The sequence below is a fragment of the Trichosurus vulpecula genome, chromosome 2 (assembly GCF_011100635.1).
Source record: "Trichosurus vulpecula isolate mTriVul1 chromosome 2, mTriVul1.pri, whole genome shotgun sequence".
NCBI lineage: Eukaryota > Metazoa > Chordata > Mammalia > Diprotodontia > Phalangeridae > Trichosurus > Trichosurus vulpecula.
Genome location: NC_050574.1, coordinates 217,843,186 through 217,865,540, shown reverse-complemented (window position 1 = coordinate 217,865,540; position 22,355 = coordinate 217,843,186). Strand labels below are relative to the sequence as shown.

Below are 22,355 nucleotides of genomic sequence, written 5' to 3'. Positions count from 1 at the left end.
GGCAGTTATTATTAGATATCTAAACAGTCTCAAAACATAGCAGGAACTGAACTAAGGCACAGAATTATAAAGATCTAGATTTCTCAGTCTAATCTTAAAATATTTTCTATCAAATGATTTTTTGTGGTTAGCATCAATTGTAAGCTAGAGTTTTATATAAATCACATTTATTTTTTGTCTCAATGATTAAGATTTAAAAACATGCTAGTTCTTAGCAGAAAAAAGAATGACTCTCGCAATTAAATAAGGAAAAGCTGCGTGATCGTTTTACCACTTCATGATCACCTCTTTGAATCTTAGAACTGAACATAATATTCCAGACAGTGTTCTGACATGGGGGGAGTACAGCAATACTATCTATCACCTTTCTTTCTTTCTCTCTTTTTTTCTTTCTTTCTCTCTTTTTCTTTCTCTTCCTTCCTTCCTTCTTTCCCCCTTCCTTCCTTCCTTCCTTCCTTCCTTCCTTCCTTCCTTCCTTCCTTCCTTCCTTCTTTCCTTCCTTCCTTCTTCCCTCCCTCTCTCCCTCTCTCTCTCTCTCTCTCTCTCTTTCTTGATTACCTACACTACTAATTTTCAGTGTGTGTTCTAGTAGTCATTCAATTCTTGGTTCAATGAAAGGAAAGGAGTGAATGGGAAAAGGGTTATGAAAAACAGCAGTGAGATTGAATTTTTCTTCTCCCTCCATTCCCCCCACCAATGTTAAAGCCAATGCTATGGGAATAGTGAAAAGCAGAGAAAAGGGGCAAGGACCAGAGAGTAAGGAGCCCTGAGGCAAAGATGAAAAATGCATCTGGGAAAGGAGGTGAAATGGCAGAGAGCTCTTGGGGAGTGGGGATGGGAGGAAGAAAGGAAGATAGAAAAGAAAGGAAATTACTTACAGTAGTGGGGAGTTCTAGTGGGCACAAGGATTCCTATCCAGTGCATAAGTGGGGCAAGCATTAGCTACTGTCCATACAGTAATGTGTTATATGTTGTTCATAACATAAATTATTGGGTGATTAGGTGGGGGAGGGATATCATCATTTGTGTCAAGTGGAGTAAATAAAGATTTTGCATTGAATTATTTTTGAAATGTTGCACTAAACACCATATTATTTGGTGTTGCTAATGAGTGCATTTCATGAGCTCTAAAATGACTTATTTTTAAAAACGAATGTTCATAAAAGGATAGACTCAATGCTAGATTGCAACCACTACCTTCAAAGCTAGTATTTGTTATTTATTTGTGAATACAGGTGATTTCTGACATTCTCTGAATCATGGTTTCTTGTACTACAATTAAAGAGATAACAGAAGAGATTGGTTACCTTTTTTTTTTCTCTTTGCTAGAACCCATATTGTAGTCTTTGTTAGTTACATATCTATCTGCTTTACTTTTTCTTATCAGTCTTAGAATTTTTAATGCATTTGACAAAGGCAAAGCCTGGGTAGTCTTTTCTCTGCTATACCAGCCAATGTTTTTATGGAACAAGCAACACAGAAATACTACCCGGTTAATTAAATGATGAATAAATAATAAATTGTGATGATGATGATGATGATGATGATAGAGTTTACATAGCACTTATGGTTTGGAAATAATTTTGCATATGTTATTTCATTTGATCCTCACAACAACTGTAAGGTAGGTGCTATTATTATTATTCTCATTTAGACAGAGTGACATTATGTGATTTGCCCAGGGTCACATAGTTAGTAAGTATCGGAGACAGAATTTGAACTCAAGTCTTCTTGACTCCAACTACTAACTTTTGTCATGGAGTTGACCATTAGGAGCTATCAGAAAAGCTGTAGGTAACTCTGGAAAAAAAAGCTAATGTTGTTCTAAATTCATAGATGGCCAGCCAGATATGACTAACCTTTTGCATTTGCTTTCTGTGTTTTCCCAAGTACATGAGAGTAAAATTAATTTCCCTCCTATATTCATAAAAGGAGAAAAGAGAGAATACTTTCTTACCAGGATCTATGAAGGGAAGAGGGAAACCTTTGATCATTTCTAATTCAAAACAACTTATTCATGTTGTTTGGGGGTCAGCGGTCAGAAAGAATTTTTTTTCCCAAGTCGCGTTCATTCCTAGCCACAATACCTTCCTATTCAGAAAGATTTTTTTGCATTCAACTTTAGGTATATTCCTCAATAGTATTTTCCCCAATTGGTGACTTGTGTTTTAAATAAAATTGGTTACCCTGCTCTATACATGGCCACCCTGACCCAAAAGAAACATAACTGAATAATTTTAAGAATTTAACAGATAGCAAAGAGAACCCAGCTCTGTGACTATCTGTGTGACTGTGGACATGTCACTTAATCTTATTAAGCCTCAGTGTGTAAAATGAGGGACCTGAAAGAAATGATTTCTAAGGCACCCTCTGCATCCAGAGTCTATGCATTCAATTTATTTTTGCTTTCCTTTTTTTCTGCTGTGTTCAGTCTCTGCTGAGCATCCGTGGCTCCCTGTTTTCCCCAAGGCGTAATAGCAAAACGAGCATTTTCAGCTTCAGAGGTCGAGCAAAGGATGTCGGCTCTGAAAATGATTTTGCTGATGATGAGCACAGCACATTTGAAGACAATGAGAGCAGGAGAGATTCACTCTTTGTGCCGCACAGACATGGAGAACGACGCCACAGTAACGTTAGTCAGGCCAGTATGTCATCCAGGATGGTGGTGCCAGTGCTTCCAGCCAATGGGAAGATGCACAGCACTGTGGATTGCAATGGTGTGGTTTCCTTGGTGGGTGGACCTTCAACACTTACGTCACCTACTGGACATCTTCCACCAGAGGTGATAATAGATAAACCCCACTACTATTGACATGATACGCAAATCTGACATAGGTCAAGCCTGGGTAGTATTTTTTCTTCTCTCTCTTTTTTCTTCTATGCTAGCTTGTGTTTCTACACAGCAAGAAACACAAAAATACTGCCTGGCTCATCAAGTGGTGAACCACAGAATCTAAGGAATTCCTTAAGTGTTCTTTTTGTTTTCTAAAACTAACCTAAATAAGAAACCCATTTCACACACAGACTTACCAACAATTAATAATTTTGATACTGAATCATTACAGTATATTCATTCATTCTAAAAGTGTACAGCCACATACTGTTATGTTCTATAATATTTCAAGTAATTATAAAACCAATATATGAATATCTTATTAAATAACAGCTCTGAATTTTGGTTCATGGATATTAACTTGAGAATTTTTTTGTAGCACTACCTTTAATCAGAGAATCTATCATGGCTAACAATGCTATGTTCAAAGGGCTAGAAGTTGAAAATTATTTCTTTTTTGTCTCAACTTAGAGATCTCTATTATGACTCTTCAGGGTAGAAACCCAAATTCAAAGTAATTAACAATGGCATAGGAAAGCACACACATTTCAGTGCACATTTGTGTTCATGCATGGAGAGAAAAAATTTGGCCCATGAATGTCAGTGTCGTAATGTAGCATTAAAGAAAATGAATCAATCTAAAGAATATTTAATTCAAATATTTATTTTTCTTTTGAGAGAAAAATGATGTTCATATGAAATTGAACATTATTACTTTGAATGAGCAAAACATTTTTATGTTTTAATGAAAATAGAAACATTTTATATAGGACTGGGGATATATGGCTTTTACTGCATTTAAAGAAAAAAACTTTGTCACTGAAAATCACAATGATACCTTTATCATTGAAAATTTGGAGATGGATAATAACATAATGACGTTATTAGGATTTTCCAATACTGATTACTCACTACACAGTTGAATCCCTTTTAAAAGTTATCAAATTTAGATAAAGAAATCTCCTTTACAAATTTTTGACAAATTGCATAACCTATACTACATTATACACAAACCTGCATGATGCATGACTTTCTAAAAGTCCTCTGGGTTGCTTTGTTATGCTTTTGTATCCAATTTAAGATACTGGTTTGAGCCATCAGTATTTTATTTGCAGGGCACCACTACAGAAACTGAAGTGAGAAAAAGGCGGTTAAGTTCTTACCAGATTTCTATGGAGATGCTAGAAGATTCCTCTGGGAGGCAAAGAGCTATGAGTATAGCCAGCATATTAACCAACACGATGGAAGGTATGTAGTGGATGGCACAAACTCAGACTTTGTCACAGGATAGGCTGGCCTTCACTAGTTGCTTTCTTAAAATAAATATCTGTGATATGCTTTGTCCATACATGTCTGAATCTGATCTTAGAAATTCATCTGATTTGTAGAAAAGTTAGAACACTGAGATTCATTTTGTAACACACGAGATCAGAACAGTCCAACTGATGGGACCTCACGTGGTTCATTCTAAATACAGGGCTATCTTATTGATAAGAAAAGACAGTTCCTAAACTTTTCTTGTGACTTTTCTTGTGTCTTTCTTTGTCTCTTTTCTACAGTGGCTGCATCTCATAATGCTAAGGTATTGCTTTCTTATAGGTTTCTTGTTATGATGTTTTCTTATTAATTAAAAAATACAAGAAATCATAATCATCTGCTAAAACAACTCTTTGTAAACTGCTATAGATTACAGACACACTACAAAATGGGCTTCAAGAAAAAAAATCAGTTTGATTTTCTTCTCCATCCCAAGGAACCAATATTCTACAGTAATAGAGAGGAAAGTGGTAAATTAATTGGACATTTCAGGAATTCCATCACACTTAGTCATGGTGATTGATTAAAGGTTCCTTTCCCTCATGCAGCAGACACCTTAAAAAATTAGTGTTCATACTGGTCACTATCATGTGACCAGAGAAATATCTATTCATGTCTTTCAAGTAGGTCAAGGAAGCATATGCTGTGGAACAATTTCCCACCCCCCATCTGAATTTGTCAGAAAGAATGTATACAAATATATACTGTAGCATTTATCATAGTTTATTTTCTCTCTACCTCCCAAGGAAAATAAGATATCATGTGACTGGTGTCATGCTATATGTTAAATAATTCTAACATACCACAATCTCTAGAAAATGCTAATTATATTAATCATCTTGACCTTTTGAAAGGATATGTGTATGTGTTTGTATGATGTTGTTTAATAATATACTTTCTACTATAGGTTTCTAAGGATTCTAGTTAAGAATAAATATAACAATCCAAAACTCATACTTTTGCATAGCCACTGAGCTACATTATTTTTGTGGTTATAGTTGAAGGTTCTGCAGATTCTTAGATACTTCCATGGATCTATGATTTAACTTGCATGGGCACTACCCTCACTGGTGCATATTCCAACCTATCAGTGCCTTCTCATCACATGTAATTCTTGTCAGTCCTCTTCCACATGTCCTCCATAGATGATATGCCCAACATTCTGGACACCATTTTATAGGTTTTAAAAATATTTTGTGGATACCAATCCAACATTTTGTTACCCATTTATTGTTCATTGCCCTGGTTACTCCACCAGTCTACTTCTTTTTTCAGTTATAGCTTTCTTAGATGATATCTTTTACAGAACTCTTTGCACTGAACTCATTATAGGTAATATACTCTAATCTATTCATACTTATGATGCATCTCCTTACCATCTTTTGTGACAATTGACATTTTAATTCTTTGGACATCACAGTGGTCTATGAATTGTCATCATTTAGTGTCTGGCAAAATACTGTTGTTGAATAGATGGGCATTTGTGCATTTGTGCACAGGGAGCAGCATGGGATGTTTGAAAGTACTGTATAAATTTCCAAATGTAATCTAACCTATATGTTCTCTTCCCATTCTAATTCTGGGCCTACCTCACTGTTCATCTGTGGGAAGAGAGAGAGAGAGAGACAGAGAGAGAGAGAGAGAGAGAGAGAGAGAGGAGAGAGAGGAGAGAGAGAGAGAGAGAGAGAGAGAGAGAATGTGTGTGTCTGTGTGTCTATGAAAGCTGTAAGTACTAATGATTGACCCAATAGGAGGCCTATCCAATGCATGTCACAATCTAGGCAATAGGCATTCTTCATCTACTTGATTTTGATATGTGGTTTGCTAGGCAAATCTATTTAGAATAACCATTGGCCAAATTTAGTAAGAACTCTAGTATTCTAGGGTTTGCTGCAATGTGTACATTATCAACCACAAACATAGAATCCCTCTTCAATATGGAACATCTTCTGTGGTGCTGATGAACTCCTTTGGTGAATATGTCCCCCTGTTTTAAGCCTCACTTAATATTGCTAATTAAAAAATTATTGAAGAAAGTTATCTGTTATTACATCTCTCAGGAAATCTTAAATGATTTTAAAACACATCGAAAACTTATTGGAGGAAAGCCTTGAAAGTTGCATTTTGCCCTATTTAAAAATGTTTTATAATCAAGAAAGCATAGACATAGTGGGATCTTGTATTCTTTATTGTTCAGTCAATTATGAAAATGTTACGTTGTAGAAAATCATCTATGAAAACCTGCCTATTCCCCTCTTATATTTTCATCAAGCATACCTTCAATATAGATAAGAAATTAGATACATATCAACTGAAAACTAAGGCCTTCTGAGTCACTTTTTCTGGTAGTAATGCCATCCTGGGTTATTTCTATTCTTTGAAACTTTCCCTCCCCCTTCAAAAAAATTTGCAAATCAATCCATAAGTGACTTGAAAATTAAAATCAATCCTAATACAACTTTCTTATCTTGTGAGGCCCAGCCACTCTTTATCTATTTATTTTTCTTAACTGAAAAATATCTGTTTTCTCTCAAAGCACATTAAATAATGTTAGATTCTAATTGTGGTAGTTCCACTGTCGGTGATGATAAAAATAGATCTCTGTTGAAATGCTGACAAATCTGTTCCATTTTGCTTCTATTTGTTGTCTTCCTATCACTATAGTCTATAGATACTCTTGGAATGATCTGTCTTAATTGGATCTCACATCAGGCTTTTTAAAATAGCTTGTTTCTTCCTCCACTGCATTTTTCAGTGAGGTGAGATGATACTGGTCCTAATGTTATGTCATCCTCTTGCATAATATCTTAGTATAATCTTGTATTCGAAAATAATGTTGCCCTTGGATGCCAAGTCTCTTGTCTATGAAAAGGGATCATATTTGTTGCCAAAGGTGGTTTCTGAGGTTTTTTGCCCCAGGACTCACTGTTTTAAATGTTTAAAGTTTTCTAAGAAGTTGATTTTCACTAAAGTCAGTATCTTTAATTTTATCCATTTATCTCTTTTAAAAAAAAGAGTAAACAGCACAGTCAGATAGGTGAGATCAGAACTCTTGTAATCATGAAGTATCTTCTCATCTTTATCCTTCTGTTTTGGTGTTAATTTTGACCTTTGGGCTAACTAGTTAATAATTTGCTTATACAGAGAAAACTGTTCTGAAATGATTTCTTTATCAGCAACCTGTTGGTTCTTGTCTATTAAGATATGAATGATTTCAATTTTTTTGGTGCTATTTCTCATATCCATCAATTTTGGTCTCTCTTCTTGAATAAAATATTCATGACATACAGGTATGAAACTAGCAAGTAATTTATAACCCTTTCATCTTTTTTACATTTTGTTTATAAATATAAACGAGAAACTATTTTCTTTTAAAATTTATTTTGAATAGATTTCTTGAACACTGACTTCTTATAATTAAAAAAAATTCTCATCAATAGAGTAGGTGAAGTAGAAAATGATAAATATGTTCCTAGATCTAAAACTAAAGTCTATATGTACACATTCTCATGATGTATGAAGGGAATTAGCCTAAAGATTCTGCTTTCTAGAGATAAGGAAGATAAGTGCACACATGTATGAACAAAGGTGGGAGCATTAGAAAATGTCAAAATCAAGATATTATCAAGTGATACAGAATGTGGCTGTAACTTCAGAAGATATAGACTTAATAAGCTAGACAAATAGTTCTGCTTTGATAAACAGCACATATATGTCTTTAGCATAAATAAGCACAGTCATTTAATCAGAATTAAATTATTACATTAGTGTACAAACATTCCTGAATTGGATTAAAGCCAAGAACATCATATATAAATGAAATTCCTACTAGTAAGCATCCATGAAACTAGCTAATGGATTTGTTTTCTAAAGTAAGTTAAATTTAGTGTCATGAATATTTGTTCTTTAAATTTCTGAATCAATCTTAACTAAAAAATATAATCTTGATCTATTAGCAATAATAAGAAGGAACTATGTTTATAGTCCTTTACAATTCCTCCTCTTTCCCCCTAGAACTTGAAGAATCCAGGCAGAAATGTCCACCATGTTGGTATAGATTTGCTAATACTTTCCTCATCTGGGACTGCTGGGATCCATGGTTAAAAGTGAAACGCATTGTTAATCTGATTGTGATGGATCCATTTGTTGATCTTGCCATCACCATCTGCATTGTCTTAAACACTCTATTTATGGCCATGGAACACTATCCTATGACTCAGCAATTCAACAGTGTGCTGTCTGTAGGAAACCTGGTAAGTCCATCTGAATATACAAAGTGATATGCAAATATAGTTCATTAGATAAATCAATGTGTACTAGTCAGAATATAATTCAATTTGCTCCCATTCAGCATTTATTAATTGCCTACTGCACTAGGCTAGGCACTCTGGAATACAGAGATATAAATTAAATCATCACTACTCTCAAGTTTATACTCTACTGGGGAAATGCAACATGTACAAAATATAAAAGTTACATGCAGTACTTACAATAGGGGAATAATGTTAATAACATTATCTGGACAGACTCTGGTGGCACCTGAGATGGGTTTTGAAGGAAGCTAGGGATTCTATGAGGGGAAAAGAGGGGGTCGGATCCAGACCAAGGGGATCATCTGTACAAAGGTACAGCATACCAGGTCAAAATGATGTCCTCATGCCTCCAAGGGAGTGAAGAACTTCCCTTACAAATGCATCTAAAGTGAAAACTTCCAGATGTAATGATCATATAAAAACCTGTTATGCAGTCCACACTTTGTGGCCCTCTGAGGTTGATTACAACAGCCTTGTAGAGGCACTGGTATAATCTTCCAAACACAGAGTATATGGGGAAGGAAATATCCTAGTCTCAATGGTGGGAGTTCTGACCATCTTCCTTTAGAAAAGAGTGAGACTCCTGCGTGGTATCAGCCTGAGGGTTGCTTCCCCCGAATCCTCAAGAACATGATTTCTGGAATGGAGCCTTAGAGTAAAGATGAAGGGTATTTCCTGGAATCCATCTTTTTGGTAAAAGCAGAGTAGGCCAGCTTTGGGGCTTTCCTCTCCAAAATACAGCCTTATATCAGAGAAAGGGCACTTTCCAAGTTTATGAGTAGTACCTACTTACCTCTTAGGGAGGAAATTACGCATGTGGTCTTGAGGCAGGATGAACAACAGAGGAAAAAAGCTAACATATTAGGTAATAAGAGACCTGCATTGTGTACCTGCTTTTCCAAAGGGTGATTTGAATAGTGCAAGTTCAGTGGGAAGGGAATTGCCTCTCTATCAGTCTTAAGTCTGTCATTCTGACAAGGGAAGTACAAATCACAGGATGATTCTGTAAGTCTAGGAGACTGAATATGTTACTCTGGAAAGTGGGAGTCATGAGTAGGAGGAGAATTGTATTATGAACCATAATGAGTCCATTATGTGTTTTATGCACTGTTTATGGAATCTTGTGAATCCTTTGTATTTTCTAGGGGGTGGAGTAAAAACAGTCCTAAAATGATGCATTTTTACTCTGATAATTTGTATGGAATCAGGACACATTTTGATTCACACATTTGAAAACTTAGATCAGAAGCATATCCAGAAATTTTCCGAGAGTAAACTCTTGCTAGAGGCGTAACAATTCAGAAAGAATGAGGTTTGATGGGTAGCTCCCAGGATTGGACTAAGTAGCCCTGCAAGTATGATGTGTAAGACCACAGTTTATAGAAATAAAGCCAGAAAGTTAGTTTGGAGCCAGACAGTGGAGTCTTAAAATATTTGCATTTTATATTTCATTCTATTTGCAATACAGCATAACTAAAGTTGTTTGTTTATTTCTTTTTGTTGTGGTGGTTTTTAGCACAGGTCTGACCTGTGCAATAGAAAGAATAATTTGGTAGCTTTGAGAAATCTGGATTGGGGAGAGGAAAGACCAAAAGTCAGGGAGGCTATTACAATAATCCTGTGATAAGGGCCTATGTTAGGGTGGTGGAAGTGTGAGTGGAGATAGAATAGAGGAAGAGACTCTCTGGAGGGAGGATAGGGTACAGGGGATGAGCTACAGGATATGGCAACGTATGGAATGTCAGAGTGATGGAAAAGTCAAAGATGTGTTCTGACATTTTGAAACTAGGTGACTAGAAACATGCTGATCAATAAAAGTAGGAAAGTTACAAGGAATGGCTTAGGTCCCTTCAGGGGTGGACTCGGATTAATTTCTGTTCAGAGATGACACAGGGGTTCCAAACTTGAAATACCACATTAAAAAAAAGACTCCATGACCACAGACAGAATATGATGACTACAATCAAATATAACTATACTGTATTGTTTACCAAATAATTATAAGTAGGTGCTTTCACTTTAATTTACCCAAGAAAAATGAGAAAGAAAGAAGATAACTTACACTGGTGACTTACTCTTCTAGTAATTTACTGTCAGTCAGACAACAAATATTTATTAAGTTTTTCTACACTCAACTTATCTGTGAGCTTATCTATATTCATGGCTTTCTAGTCCCAAATTTTTAACAGCCTACATCTCCAGGTCAATCAAATCTAACAGGTCAAAAATTGAACTCATCATTCTCTCCCTCAAACAAACTTTCTTTCCTAAGAAATCCATTTTATTCAGAGGTACTACCATTCACCTAATATCCAAGATCGAAGCTTTGGAGTCATCTTTGACTCTTCCCTTTATTTCATTTCTTATATCCATTTTGGCACCAATTTTGTCGTGTTCTTTTTGTTTCCCAAAATTTCTCTCAGATTCAAACTTTCCGCCATCCATTTCATCTTACATACCACTTCTACAGCAATATTCCTATCCTTTCTACTTCTACCCTATCACTTCTCTATTAAAGAACAAAAATGATTCCCTATTGTAACAAGTCCAAACTCTTTTGACTGGTTTTTAAGACTACCACAATCTGGTCACAGTCTACCTTTCCACCCTATTTCCCATTATCCTCCATGGTTTGGAGTCCCTAAACAGAACTGGTTAACCTCCTACAAATATGAAAGATTGTCAATGTCCTTCCTAAAATTTGTGCTCATAACTAAAAACAAATGTCTCAATATGTTTTGACCAGGTTACAATACAGTGGGATCATTTCTTCTCTTATTCAAACTCTGTAGACTTCTACTAATGTAGTCCAAAAGCACAGCCTTTAGTCAGTGATATTACACTGACTGATGTTGAGTTTATAATTAACTAAAACCCTAAGGTCTTTTTCACCTGAGCTGGAGTCTCGTCACCTCACTTCCATCTTGTACATGGGCAGGTGATTTTTTGAACCTATGCACAGGACTCTACCATTATCCCTATTCCATTAGATTTGGACCAATTTCCAGACTGTTGTTATCTGGATTCTACTATTCAATATATCCCTTAAAGCTTTAAATCTCTCTTATAAACCACAGAATTGTAGACCTGAGAGGAAACTCAGAGATTATCTTGTTCAACTCCTTTTTACAAGTGAAGGAACTGGGGAATCGGGGAAGTTAGATGACTTGCCCAAGGTTACACAATCTAGTTAGTTGCAGAGCCCAGATTTCCTGATTCTTAGATCAATGTTAAAAATGAAGTAGAATCATAAATATTTCATATAGTATTATGAAACCTATTATTTTCTTCTTAAGTCAACTTTGATGTTTATGTTAATGCATAAACTTCTCCAACACCTTTATACAAATTCAATAATTATAAATCTAGCCCTTTCAACTGGATCCTGCTTGCTAAGCAATTCTGTTTGAATTTTAAACAGCACTGTATTGTCAGGACCACATTTTACAGCAGTAATCTTTGCTTTCAGAAAACACTGAACGAGAAGTTTCTGTTAGAGTTCTAATTTCCCTTCTACTGCAAGATGAAAATGAAGTCCACACCGGTTATTGTCACATAGTTTCAAAGACCTTTTTAAGCCGACTACTGCCTATAAAGAAATGCTAGTGCTTCTGCCTACTTTTTTCTTTCCCCTAGAAAGAATTTAGTCATGCAAGTTTCCATATTTCTGTTTTATACCATGTAAATTCACTCAAGGTTTTGAACAACATGTAAATAAGATCATACATACTTTCAGATTATTTACATTAAAGAATGTGCAGTCTATTGTTTACCTTTTTGTGTTGCCAGTACTCAGCACAGGGGCTGGCACATAATAAATGCTTAATGAATGTTTAGTGATTAACTGATTGACAGACTAAGCAATGTGTAAAATGTTTCTCTACTGTCGAGGGTATTTTGAAAAGGTTTTTTAATTTTTCTGGGAGATCAGACATTGAAATTATGGATGTAAAATTGTGGACTAGTATGTGTACCTTGTGGCCCAGGGGTTCCACCACAAGAGACTCTGGCCCCATATAGACCAAGCTCATAAAACTCCAGGGAAATCTCTAAAATAAAGTCTAGCTATGGCTCCCACTTAGCATTTCCCCAAAAGTAGGTAACAGGCTCTACTTCCTCAAAAGTACTCTGTACAGAACATAATCATCTGATGTAGGAGAGCTTTTTATTTCGTCCACTGCAGAAAATACATAGGATGCAATGGACTCACAGGTATACCTGCACCAGTACATTTAAAATATGAAAAGAAGAAACAACAACCACTTAACCCATTACGTTTATCACAACGTCCTGGAAGGTAAATATCCTTTGTGATAATGCTGCTTAGTTATTTCCCATTCACCTCAATTATGCACTGTCCAAGCTAGTCATTTTAGCTGTTATCATGGAGAGCTGGCATGGTCCAGATCTCCTCAGCTAGGCTTTAGTCCTTCATCTGCAGGATTCTTATCAATGGTCCTTTTCTCTTCTAAAAAACATTCCGTTGTGAAAACCTTTTACCTGTGGATAGCTGGTGCATAAATCCCAAACTCAGAAACTCTTCCAATCAGGATTATCCATCAGTTAAGCCTTGAGCTTGGAAACTTCCATTTCTCAGACCACTAGGAACTGACTTGTACAAAAGAAAAAGAAACAGGCAAAAAAAGGCAACCAAGAATTGGGAGGTCCTAGAACTCCAGTTCCAGGTTTGTCTGGGCAAGTGTATGTTTCCCACTGCTATGTGTAGATCACTTTTATTCATGAAAAAAGAATGTTTACCAAAAAAGCTGCTATTGCTACTGGGGGTGGGGGAAGGGGAAGAGGGAGGGAGAAAGGAGACCGGAGAAATCCTTTCCCTGTGGCACTCAGGGGAAAAGGGTTTTAGAAGAGCAAAGCTTTTCACAATTCAATATTGGGAGAGAAGAGAGGTTGCTCTGACACGAGTGAAGAGTTCCCCTGACTGACAACTGCCATTCATCTTTGAATCAGCTAAATAAATCATTGGGGACCAATTGGGGAGTTCTCCGTGTCCTTCTAGCAAGGTCGAAGGGCATATGTCTCAGTAAAGAGCAAAGGTACCTGTCTTACTCTGTAGGAGGTACTCTCTTCTAACAAAGGTCTTGCAATCCCATCAAGTTAATGGGAAGGGGGATGCTCATCAAACTGAACAGCATTCTCCTAATCAAATTACCCTCCCATCCCCAACATTAGAATAATAACAAGACGTTTATATATAGGCTTAAGATTTGCAAATCACTTTCTTCATGAACAGTATTTTTTAGATAGTTCAAGTGTTATTATTTACATTTTATATTTGTGGACCCTGAGGTAAAGAAAAACTAAATAACTCATCCAGATCACACTCAGTAAGTGTCTGATCTGGCAAATAAACCCAGGTGTCAAAGACCAGCAGTCTCAGCAGCCATAATCACCACGGTGGAGTACACTCATCTGCAATGAAAGCCATTTCCTGAGAACTCTTGTCTGACAGAGATAACCAAACTTGCAAGAAAATGAATAAAAAAGAAACTCACTCTTTCTTAGTTGTTCAAGTGAGAAGAATTTTAAACTATATATTGGAAGAATGATATTTTCTGCTCTCTGTAATAAATCTTATTCCCAATACCAAGGCAATATGAATAGTTGTAATTTTAAACTGAACAATTTCAGAGCAATAAGCTGCTTTTGTAAATGCTATTATGATACTTATAGAATATTTCAGATGAAAAAAGTATGTTTTTAAAACATTTATATAATTGTTATAGTGCTTGAATGGGTAATCATCAAAAAATTTGAAAAATATTACCTTATATTTTTTCCTTATTTTGGTCATAAGCAGATGTTTGCAGATGAGTAACCAGGATTCATCATAGTTTTCTTGGTCATTTTATCTGAAGTATCTTTCTATTATAGATGTCTTTCTTTCCTTCCATCCATTCATCCATCCATCCATCTATCTATCATTTATCCATTATCTATCATTGGTATCTTACATAGTAGGTTTATTCCTGAAAAGTACTGAATTAATATCGAGGTAATTAGGTGGTCCAGTGGATAGAGTGCTGGGCCTGAGGTCAGGAAAACCTGAGTTCTATTCTCATCTCAGATACTTACTAGCTGTGTGACCTTGGGCAAGTCATATAATCTGTTTCCCTCAGTTTTCTTAACTGTGAAATAGGAATAAGAGAAGTATCTATCTCCCGGGGTTATTGTGAGGATCAAGTAAGATAATATTTAGAAAATGCTTAGCATGTTAGTACTTAGCCTTACACATGGTGAGCACTATATAAATACTTGCTATTATTATTTTATTATTATTTTTACCATATAAGTAATTTACTTAAATAAAATAATGTTGGGCAAGTATTAGAGGCAATAACATTTAAGGTATCCTATGAGGAGTTTTTCTTCAAAAGTAAAGAATTCTGTTGAAAATGAAGACTATCTTCCTCATATATACATTAAGTAAATTAGATTTATATTTGTATATGTGTGCATATATATGTATATAAGCTTTTACAAAGTAAAATATTTCTGTGCTTCAATGAATGAGTAACATCATTTCATGTGCCAGTCACTGAATTCACCTATGTCTAGTGCTATCTCTCTGAGTTTGGGAAATTTAGGGTTTTATCAACATTGACATGTTTAGAAAGGCTGATCATTTTCTTTGTATCAAAGTTGTACTTCAGGAGACGACATGTTTTGGAGCTTATTCACTTTCACAATGTTCCTTTAAAGCACAGTAGACAACTAAACAGATGGTAAGCTTGACTGTACCTCTTTAAAATACAGTCTTCAACTACTCCAAGTTAATGTGATTTATTTAACAATTTTCTGGAAGTATAATTTGATAGGCTTCTTTCCATCATCTTTTAACCTCTCTTTTTCAGCTAACACAAACTTTGAAATTGTTTCATTGTTTTCTTGTTCCAATGACTATTTTAGCTATTTGCTCAGATAACTCATTAATCTTAATTAGGGGTGTTTGCTAAGGATGTTTTCCAGTGATTTTAATTAAATCTTTGGTTCCTTGCTCTATGAATCCATTAACCTGAATCTAAAGGCATGCATGTACCCAGAGGTTGCTAATTTACAACATTTGTGAAAACATGTTCTTATTGTTTAGGGAATGTTTATAATACTACAAACAGAATGCCTTAAGTGCCTCAAGCGCTGCCCCCCAAAATCATGAGGAATACTATTATTCTTTCATTTGATGATAATTTTTCTTGAGTTATCACCATTAATAAGTGATTGCTTTTTCCAAATAAATGATATATTATTTTTCCTTTCAAAAAAGTAATACTAAAATAATTTAATTTGGCAATGAAAGAGGTGGTGATGGAGGGGAAAAGGATTTCATCACTGCAGTATTTCAGAAATCATTCAGCCACAGATTAGAAATTGGGTATGATGAAATTAAAAACAAAATTGGCACTTGTCTGGTAATCTAAAATATAAATTGTTTTATAATTGGAGAAATAGTTCAATGCTTTAAGAAAAAATTTTAAAAATTTCCTAAACTTTCATAGACATGTTCCATCATTAAATTACCTTCTAACCTAGATTAATATTAAGAGCTACCATAATATTACTTTTTTAAGTCTTTGGATTATAAATAATTGTATCAACGCTTTTTAATGTTATGAGAGTAACCATTTATATTTTACACTAGGTATTTACTGGAATCTTCACAGCTGAAATGGTTCTCAAGATAATTGCCATGGATCCATATTATTATTTCCAAGAGGGTTGGAATATCTTTGACGGCATTATTGTCAGCCTTAGTTTAATGGAGCTCGGCTTGGCCAACGTGGAAGGATTGTCAGTTCTCCGATCATTTAGACTGGTAGCTGCAGAATCACTATCTTTATATTCTGCCTTTTTTACTCTGAAATTTATTTTAAACTGTAATCATTATATGTTTATATGATCAGGAACTTTCAAGAAGTATTAATATATGAGGTAATGAAATTTCCAGTGAAGGCTTAGTTATGAATGCCTATGCTCCAAGAACCAAGAGGATTACTGGTATTTACAACAAAATGATAACATTCTATAGATATCTTTAAAGAACTAGTAAATGTACTTTTGAAACTTGAAAAAAAACATTAAGCAAACTCTTCGTTTTTGTTATTGCTTTATGCTTAATATAATTAAATTTACAACTCATTCATTAATCTAAGCAATTAACTACCACATACTGAAATTTTACAAATTTTTTTAGTGTGAGCCTTTTCAATAAATATTTAGCAAAATCTATATTGGTATTATGATTGAAAAATTTGAGGGAAAAGAGATTTTGTTTTTTAAAATATCAACCTCTTTTTTCCTTATTTAATTTAAAAAGTTTGAAAATCACCTTTTTAAAAATTAATTTTGCTTTTCTTCCCTAAACTATAGGGAGTTTTATTAATTACCTAAATTCATTAGTAATCCCTTAACAAGGTTTTAACTATTCTCTTTTGTCAGTCTGTAAGGCTATGATACGGACTTGATCTGTGATTTTCATTGGTTCAGAGAACTCTCATGTGAGGAAAAACCCTCTACTCATGAAATTCAGTACCCTTTTCTGTAATTTATAGTCTTAGAAAATTGCCTAGAGCAGGGGTGGGGAATCTGTGGCCTTGAGGCCACATGTGGCCATCTAGATCCTTAAGTACAGCCTTTTGACTAAATCCAAAGTTTGGCCTAGAGCATGGAAAAGTGAAGTTGCCTAGCAAGGGTCACACAGCAGATACATGTCAGAGATGGTAGGGGAATCATTCTTGGCTTTTAGGCCAGCTTTCTGGTTGATTCACTACTCTAGCAAGCTAAGTGCTTCAACAATTTTGGTTTCGTTATCACTAGCTAAATATTTATTCTTTCTTTATTATTTTATAGGAATTTCATGAAATATGAAATTATACAACATGAATACTTTTATAATAATATAATTTCTTAGTTTGGGACCAATATTATGAATTTTCTATTTAAATATCAATACAGAATTGGCCTAGCATACACTGACTTTCACCATCATTTAGAGGTGTACCTACAACATTTCAGACAAAATAAAAGCTTCCAAATGTTTATTGTGATTAATACTGAAAGCATCTTTCCCCTTGTTTCCAGCTCCGGGTTTTCAAGTTGGCAAAATCTTGGCCAACACTGAACATGCTGATAAAGATCATTGGCAACTCAGTGGGGGCTCTGGGAAACCTGACTTTGGTGTTGGCCATCATTGTCTTCATTTTTGCTGTGGTTGGCATGCAGCTCTTTGGCAAGAGCTACAAAGAATGTGTCTGCAAGATCTCCAGCGATTGTGAACTTCCACGCTGGCACATGCATGACTTCTTCCATTCCTTCCTCATTGTATTCCGGGTGCTGTGTGGAGAATGGATAGAGACCATGTGGGACTGTATGGAGGTGGCAGGCCAAACCATGTGCCTTATTGTTTTCATGTTGGTCATGGTGATTGGGAACCTAGTGGTATGTTTTCTTTCCAAATGATTCAAAGATATATTTGTCATAAATTATAAATATATATATGTCCATATATATATGGATGTAGGAAATATCCAGTTCTGACAGAAGTATTTCTACAATTATTCTGTCTTTATACCCCAATAATATTCTTCAAAAATGAGGAGGCATGTCACATGACTATCAAACTCTTGAGAGAATTGGAACTCTGATTCTATTTTATTTTACTATATTAAAATCAGGTATAATTATTGATATATTTCAGACAAAAACTCAAAAAAATTACAGAATAATTCCTGAGCTTACAGAATTCTTTTACTGAACAATTCATTCCTTAAACAAATGTTTATTGAATCCTTATTAATCACAAAACATTGTGTTAAGTCTTATGAGTGCAAAGACATGAACAGGAATAAGGTATAATGCTTTCCCTCATGTTATCAGTTTGAATTATTTAGAAAGGGGAAAAAACAAAACTAGGGACTCGAATCTAAGTTATAGAAATTGTTTAGATTTCCGAAATTTGTAGGCAGTTTCTAATCCTCAGCTCATTTTGAGCTGTAGGAGATTATTGAATATAAGTGTATGAACTGTGGTTTTATGTTACTTAATGTTAAGATGTCTCAGTTGTCTTTGAATGAACCAAAAGCAGTTCTTGGTAGTATTGGGCTAGACTGTCCTCTTAGAAGAAACTGAAGCACTTGCATTCTTGAAAGAACTGTAGCAGCGATATGATAGATCTATATATCTACACATATAGGCATGTGGATATATGAATAAAATTATTCTTTTCAGATTGCAAAATTGAGAGGCTTTAGGTTAAGAAGAAAATCTAGAGGACAGCTAGGAGGCAAACCAGGACCTTCACCTCCCACATGTCTGCTTACCACATAGATAATGAATTTATGGAGACACCTTACGCCACAGAAAAATTTCTAAATAAATTTCCCTTTACGTCAGCAACAGTAGACTACAACTGTATCGATCATGGCTTATTAGTTTATCATTTAATTGCCTCCACATTTCCCGCTGCTGTTGCTGGAATTTCAGTTAGATTCTCATATCATATTCTATTGGTGGAAAAGATAAGAGACAAAACCAATTTGTATACATGATTATGGTTCAAAGTATCTACATACACTTCTCTTTTAAATTATATGCACACACAAATTGCAAAGTATATTTATTATGAGATCAGTTAAAGCCTTGTGCAAATGTACAATTTTCTCTTTAGAATTTTTTGTTTAAAATAATCTGCTCTATTCTAACAGCCCTTTAACTGAAGCAGTTTTTATTTGAGGCAACCTACATTTGAAGTCACTAATAGTGGCCAAACTCTAGTTGTTACACATTGTTTAACAATTAAGCTAGAAGCATCCTTGTGAAAGTCAATGAAAGGGGGAAGCTAAAACCAGTAAAATGGAAAAACTCCTTCTTCTGGCTTGGGGGAAAGAGAGGACCAGAACAGAGGCTTTTATATGTGTCATGGCAGTACTAGCTAATGCCAACATTTACCATAGTTTGAACATAAGAATAAAGGCTCAACAGAACTAGAATCTATTTGTCGGTCATTCTGCCTTAACATGATTGTTATCTAATGTTTGATCTATATTATCAGCAATGCTTTAATTGGTTGGAGGGAGGGAGAGGATGGGTGGGAAGTTTGTGATGTTTCATTATCCTTTTGGTGACAGGAAGAAGAGATTCATTTCTGTTTTGTTTTGTTTTAGTATTAGGTGTAGGATCTAAGAACTCACCCATTTTTAATGTTTTGCTTTACTGCTTGTTTCTTGCTTTCACAACATGCCTGGCCCATCTTTTCTTTTAGTCATATATTTCTTTAATAATATCCCTTAGTACAGCTTTTCGTAATTCCTAATTTGTTATGTGTTGCAGCCTGTTCATAACCACCATGCACCTCTCCATTATCCCAATCTTTATACTGAATTTTAATTATTTGGAGACTCTAGTGTTTGAAGATTTCAAACATATGTAAAAATGAATGAAGTTACATTTATCTCCTATTTTCCTTTAGGTACTGAATCTGTTTCTGGCCTTGCTGCTGAGCTCATTTAGTTCAGACAATCTTGCTGCTACTGATGATGATAACGAAATGAACAATCTCCAGATTGCTGTGGGGAGAATGCAGAAGGGGATAGATTATGTGAAAAAAGAAATTCGGGAATGTGTCCAAAAAGCCTTTGTTGGAAAGCCAAAAGCTATAGAAATCAAAGTCCTTGAAGGCAATAAGATAGAAAGTTGCATTTCCAATAATACTCCAGTTGAAATAAGCAAAGACCTTAATTATCTGAAAGATGGTAATGGAACTACCAGTGGTGTAGGTACAGGAAGCAGCGTGGAAAAATATATAATTGATGAAAATGATTACATGTCATTCATAAACAACCCCAGCCTTACTGTAACAGTACCAATTGCAGTTGGTGAATCTGATTTTGAAAACTTAAATACTGAAGATTTCAGCAGTGAATCAGAACTGGAAGAAAGCAAAGAGGTATGAATTTTTTTTAAGTTGTAATTTGTACAACTTCTGATAGTGATGTACTTATTTAATGTTCCTTAATTACATATGAATAGATTATTAGATGTTATAATTCTGTTAAGTGTATAAAGCACATAGCATTGAACCCAATTTTAGGAAACCACACAATTTTTCAGAGTAAAGTGATGTCTCTGAAAGACCTACAAATTAATTTTCTCATTTTTTTCTCTAAATTCTATGTTAAAAAAAGTTCTTTCCAATCAACTCCATTTGGCCTTCCAAAAATGGTTGTCCCCAAACAGCCACAGCACTGCATCATTTCTTCTTTGGGAAATTCTATGTATTATATTTCAGTTACTCCAAGTATGTACTTAATGATGTATAATATGTCATTTATAGTATACATTTGGTGGAAAAGATTATTTTAATATTGTTATCCATATACCTCTGAACCTACATTAATAAACCATGAATGTAATTAATGATAACTAGATAACTAGCTAAAATTTTATTGTCTGCACATATTTGGAAAGTGGATGGAGTATTGGGTAAGTGTCATGTTTACAGGATAATTAAGCTGATGTTTTAAATCAAGTGAAAAAGAATATTGGAATGAATTTGTCTTCTTGCCTTCCTACTACTAGTTCTAAAAAAATTGTTTGGGCATTCATGGGACACAGCATTTTATATGTAGGACCTTGGTGTTTTGTCTTTAGATATGACATGAATATATATGCATATATATATATATATATAGTAATGCCTTAATTATTAAGAAAAAATAGAAATTGTGATGTTATTTGTCTTTTGCCAATTAGGATAAGAAATCAGAACCCTGAAAAAGTACTAGTCTGGGACCTGATAACTCAAACCAATCTTAATTCTTTATTTCATACATATATAAGTATATTCTTGCCTTTTTACTGCAAATTTCAAACATGGATATTCAGAATACATACTATCTTCCATGGTAGGATCAACTGATAGTACAATTAATTCTGCCAATGTTGCACCCCAATGTTTGTTGTGTGGACAAAGGATTAGAGGTTATTAAAAATTCTTCAAATCCTTCTTCAAAACACACTAGCATGCCAATAAAAAATGTCATAACACTCGAAGATTTGCTATGTAGGCTTAGTACTGCCAGCATAGTAATCAGATCCATGATGCTGTCTAATTCTATTTTGGGACCAGACATTTTTTAGTGTGAATATTGGATTTTTATCCCAGATTACATAACATCTGAATCCCTACCATAGTGAGTAACCAATTTACAACTCATACTATCCTAGCCATTTTGTAGAAATATCACAGTTGCCAACACATCATAGCTAACGTGAAAGTGTTTTGTAAACCTTAAAGCATTATACAAAAGTATTTGATTATTCCTACTTTCTTATCAGAACTCATTCTATAAGTTTACTTAATGAAATTAAGTGTAGTTGCTCATACTTAAAGACTAATTCGTTCCTTAACTTAGATTTCTTGAAAAAAACAAAGAAAAAAGAAATGTCAATCCAAAATTATTTATTTTAGCATAGACAAGCACAGTCCTAGCCTTAGTTGATACAGAGGAATATGAAGTTTCCCCTGCTATCAAGAAACTTACTATCTGGCTAGGGAAAGAAAACCCATGCGTGTGAAACTATTAGAGAAAAATGTGTTACATATACAGGTACTGACTCTAAGGACAAGAGAAATTTGGAGAAAGAAAAATTCAGTGCAAGCTGTACTAGTGTGGAAATGCTTCATTGGCAAGGTGGGACTTGAAGGATGGGTAAGACATAGATAACATAAGAGAGGAAAGGAAATCATTTCAAGGAGAAGGAGCAACATAAGCAAAAACAAAGAGATAAAAGAAAGCATAATATGTATGGGAAAAAATGATGAGACTGACTTCAGTGAAGTAGAGGGCACTTAGTATAAAAGAGTGGTGAAATCAGAT

At 34.7% G+C, this 22,355-nt stretch overlaps 1 protein-coding gene across 1 annotated transcript in view; it reads left to right on the top strand.

Annotated features, from left to right (window-relative positions):
• Positions 1–22,355, top strand: part of SCN3A (sodium voltage-gated channel alpha subunit 3) — a 116,228-nt gene that overhangs the window by 40,299 nt on the left and 53,574 nt on the right. Inside the window, exons 12-17 of the mRNA XM_036744309.1 lie at positions 2,432–2,782; positions 3,949–4,081; positions 8,165–8,403; positions 16,121–16,294; positions 17,560–17,916; positions 19,946–20,422. Coding sequence (XP_036600204.1) covers positions 2,432–2,782; positions 3,949–4,081; positions 8,165–8,403; positions 16,121–16,294; positions 17,560–17,916; positions 19,946–20,422 — 1,731 coding nt within the window. The remainder of the gene's footprint in view (positions 1–2,431; positions 2,783–3,948; positions 4,082–8,164; positions 8,404–16,120; positions 16,295–17,559; positions 17,917–19,945; positions 20,423–22,355) is intronic.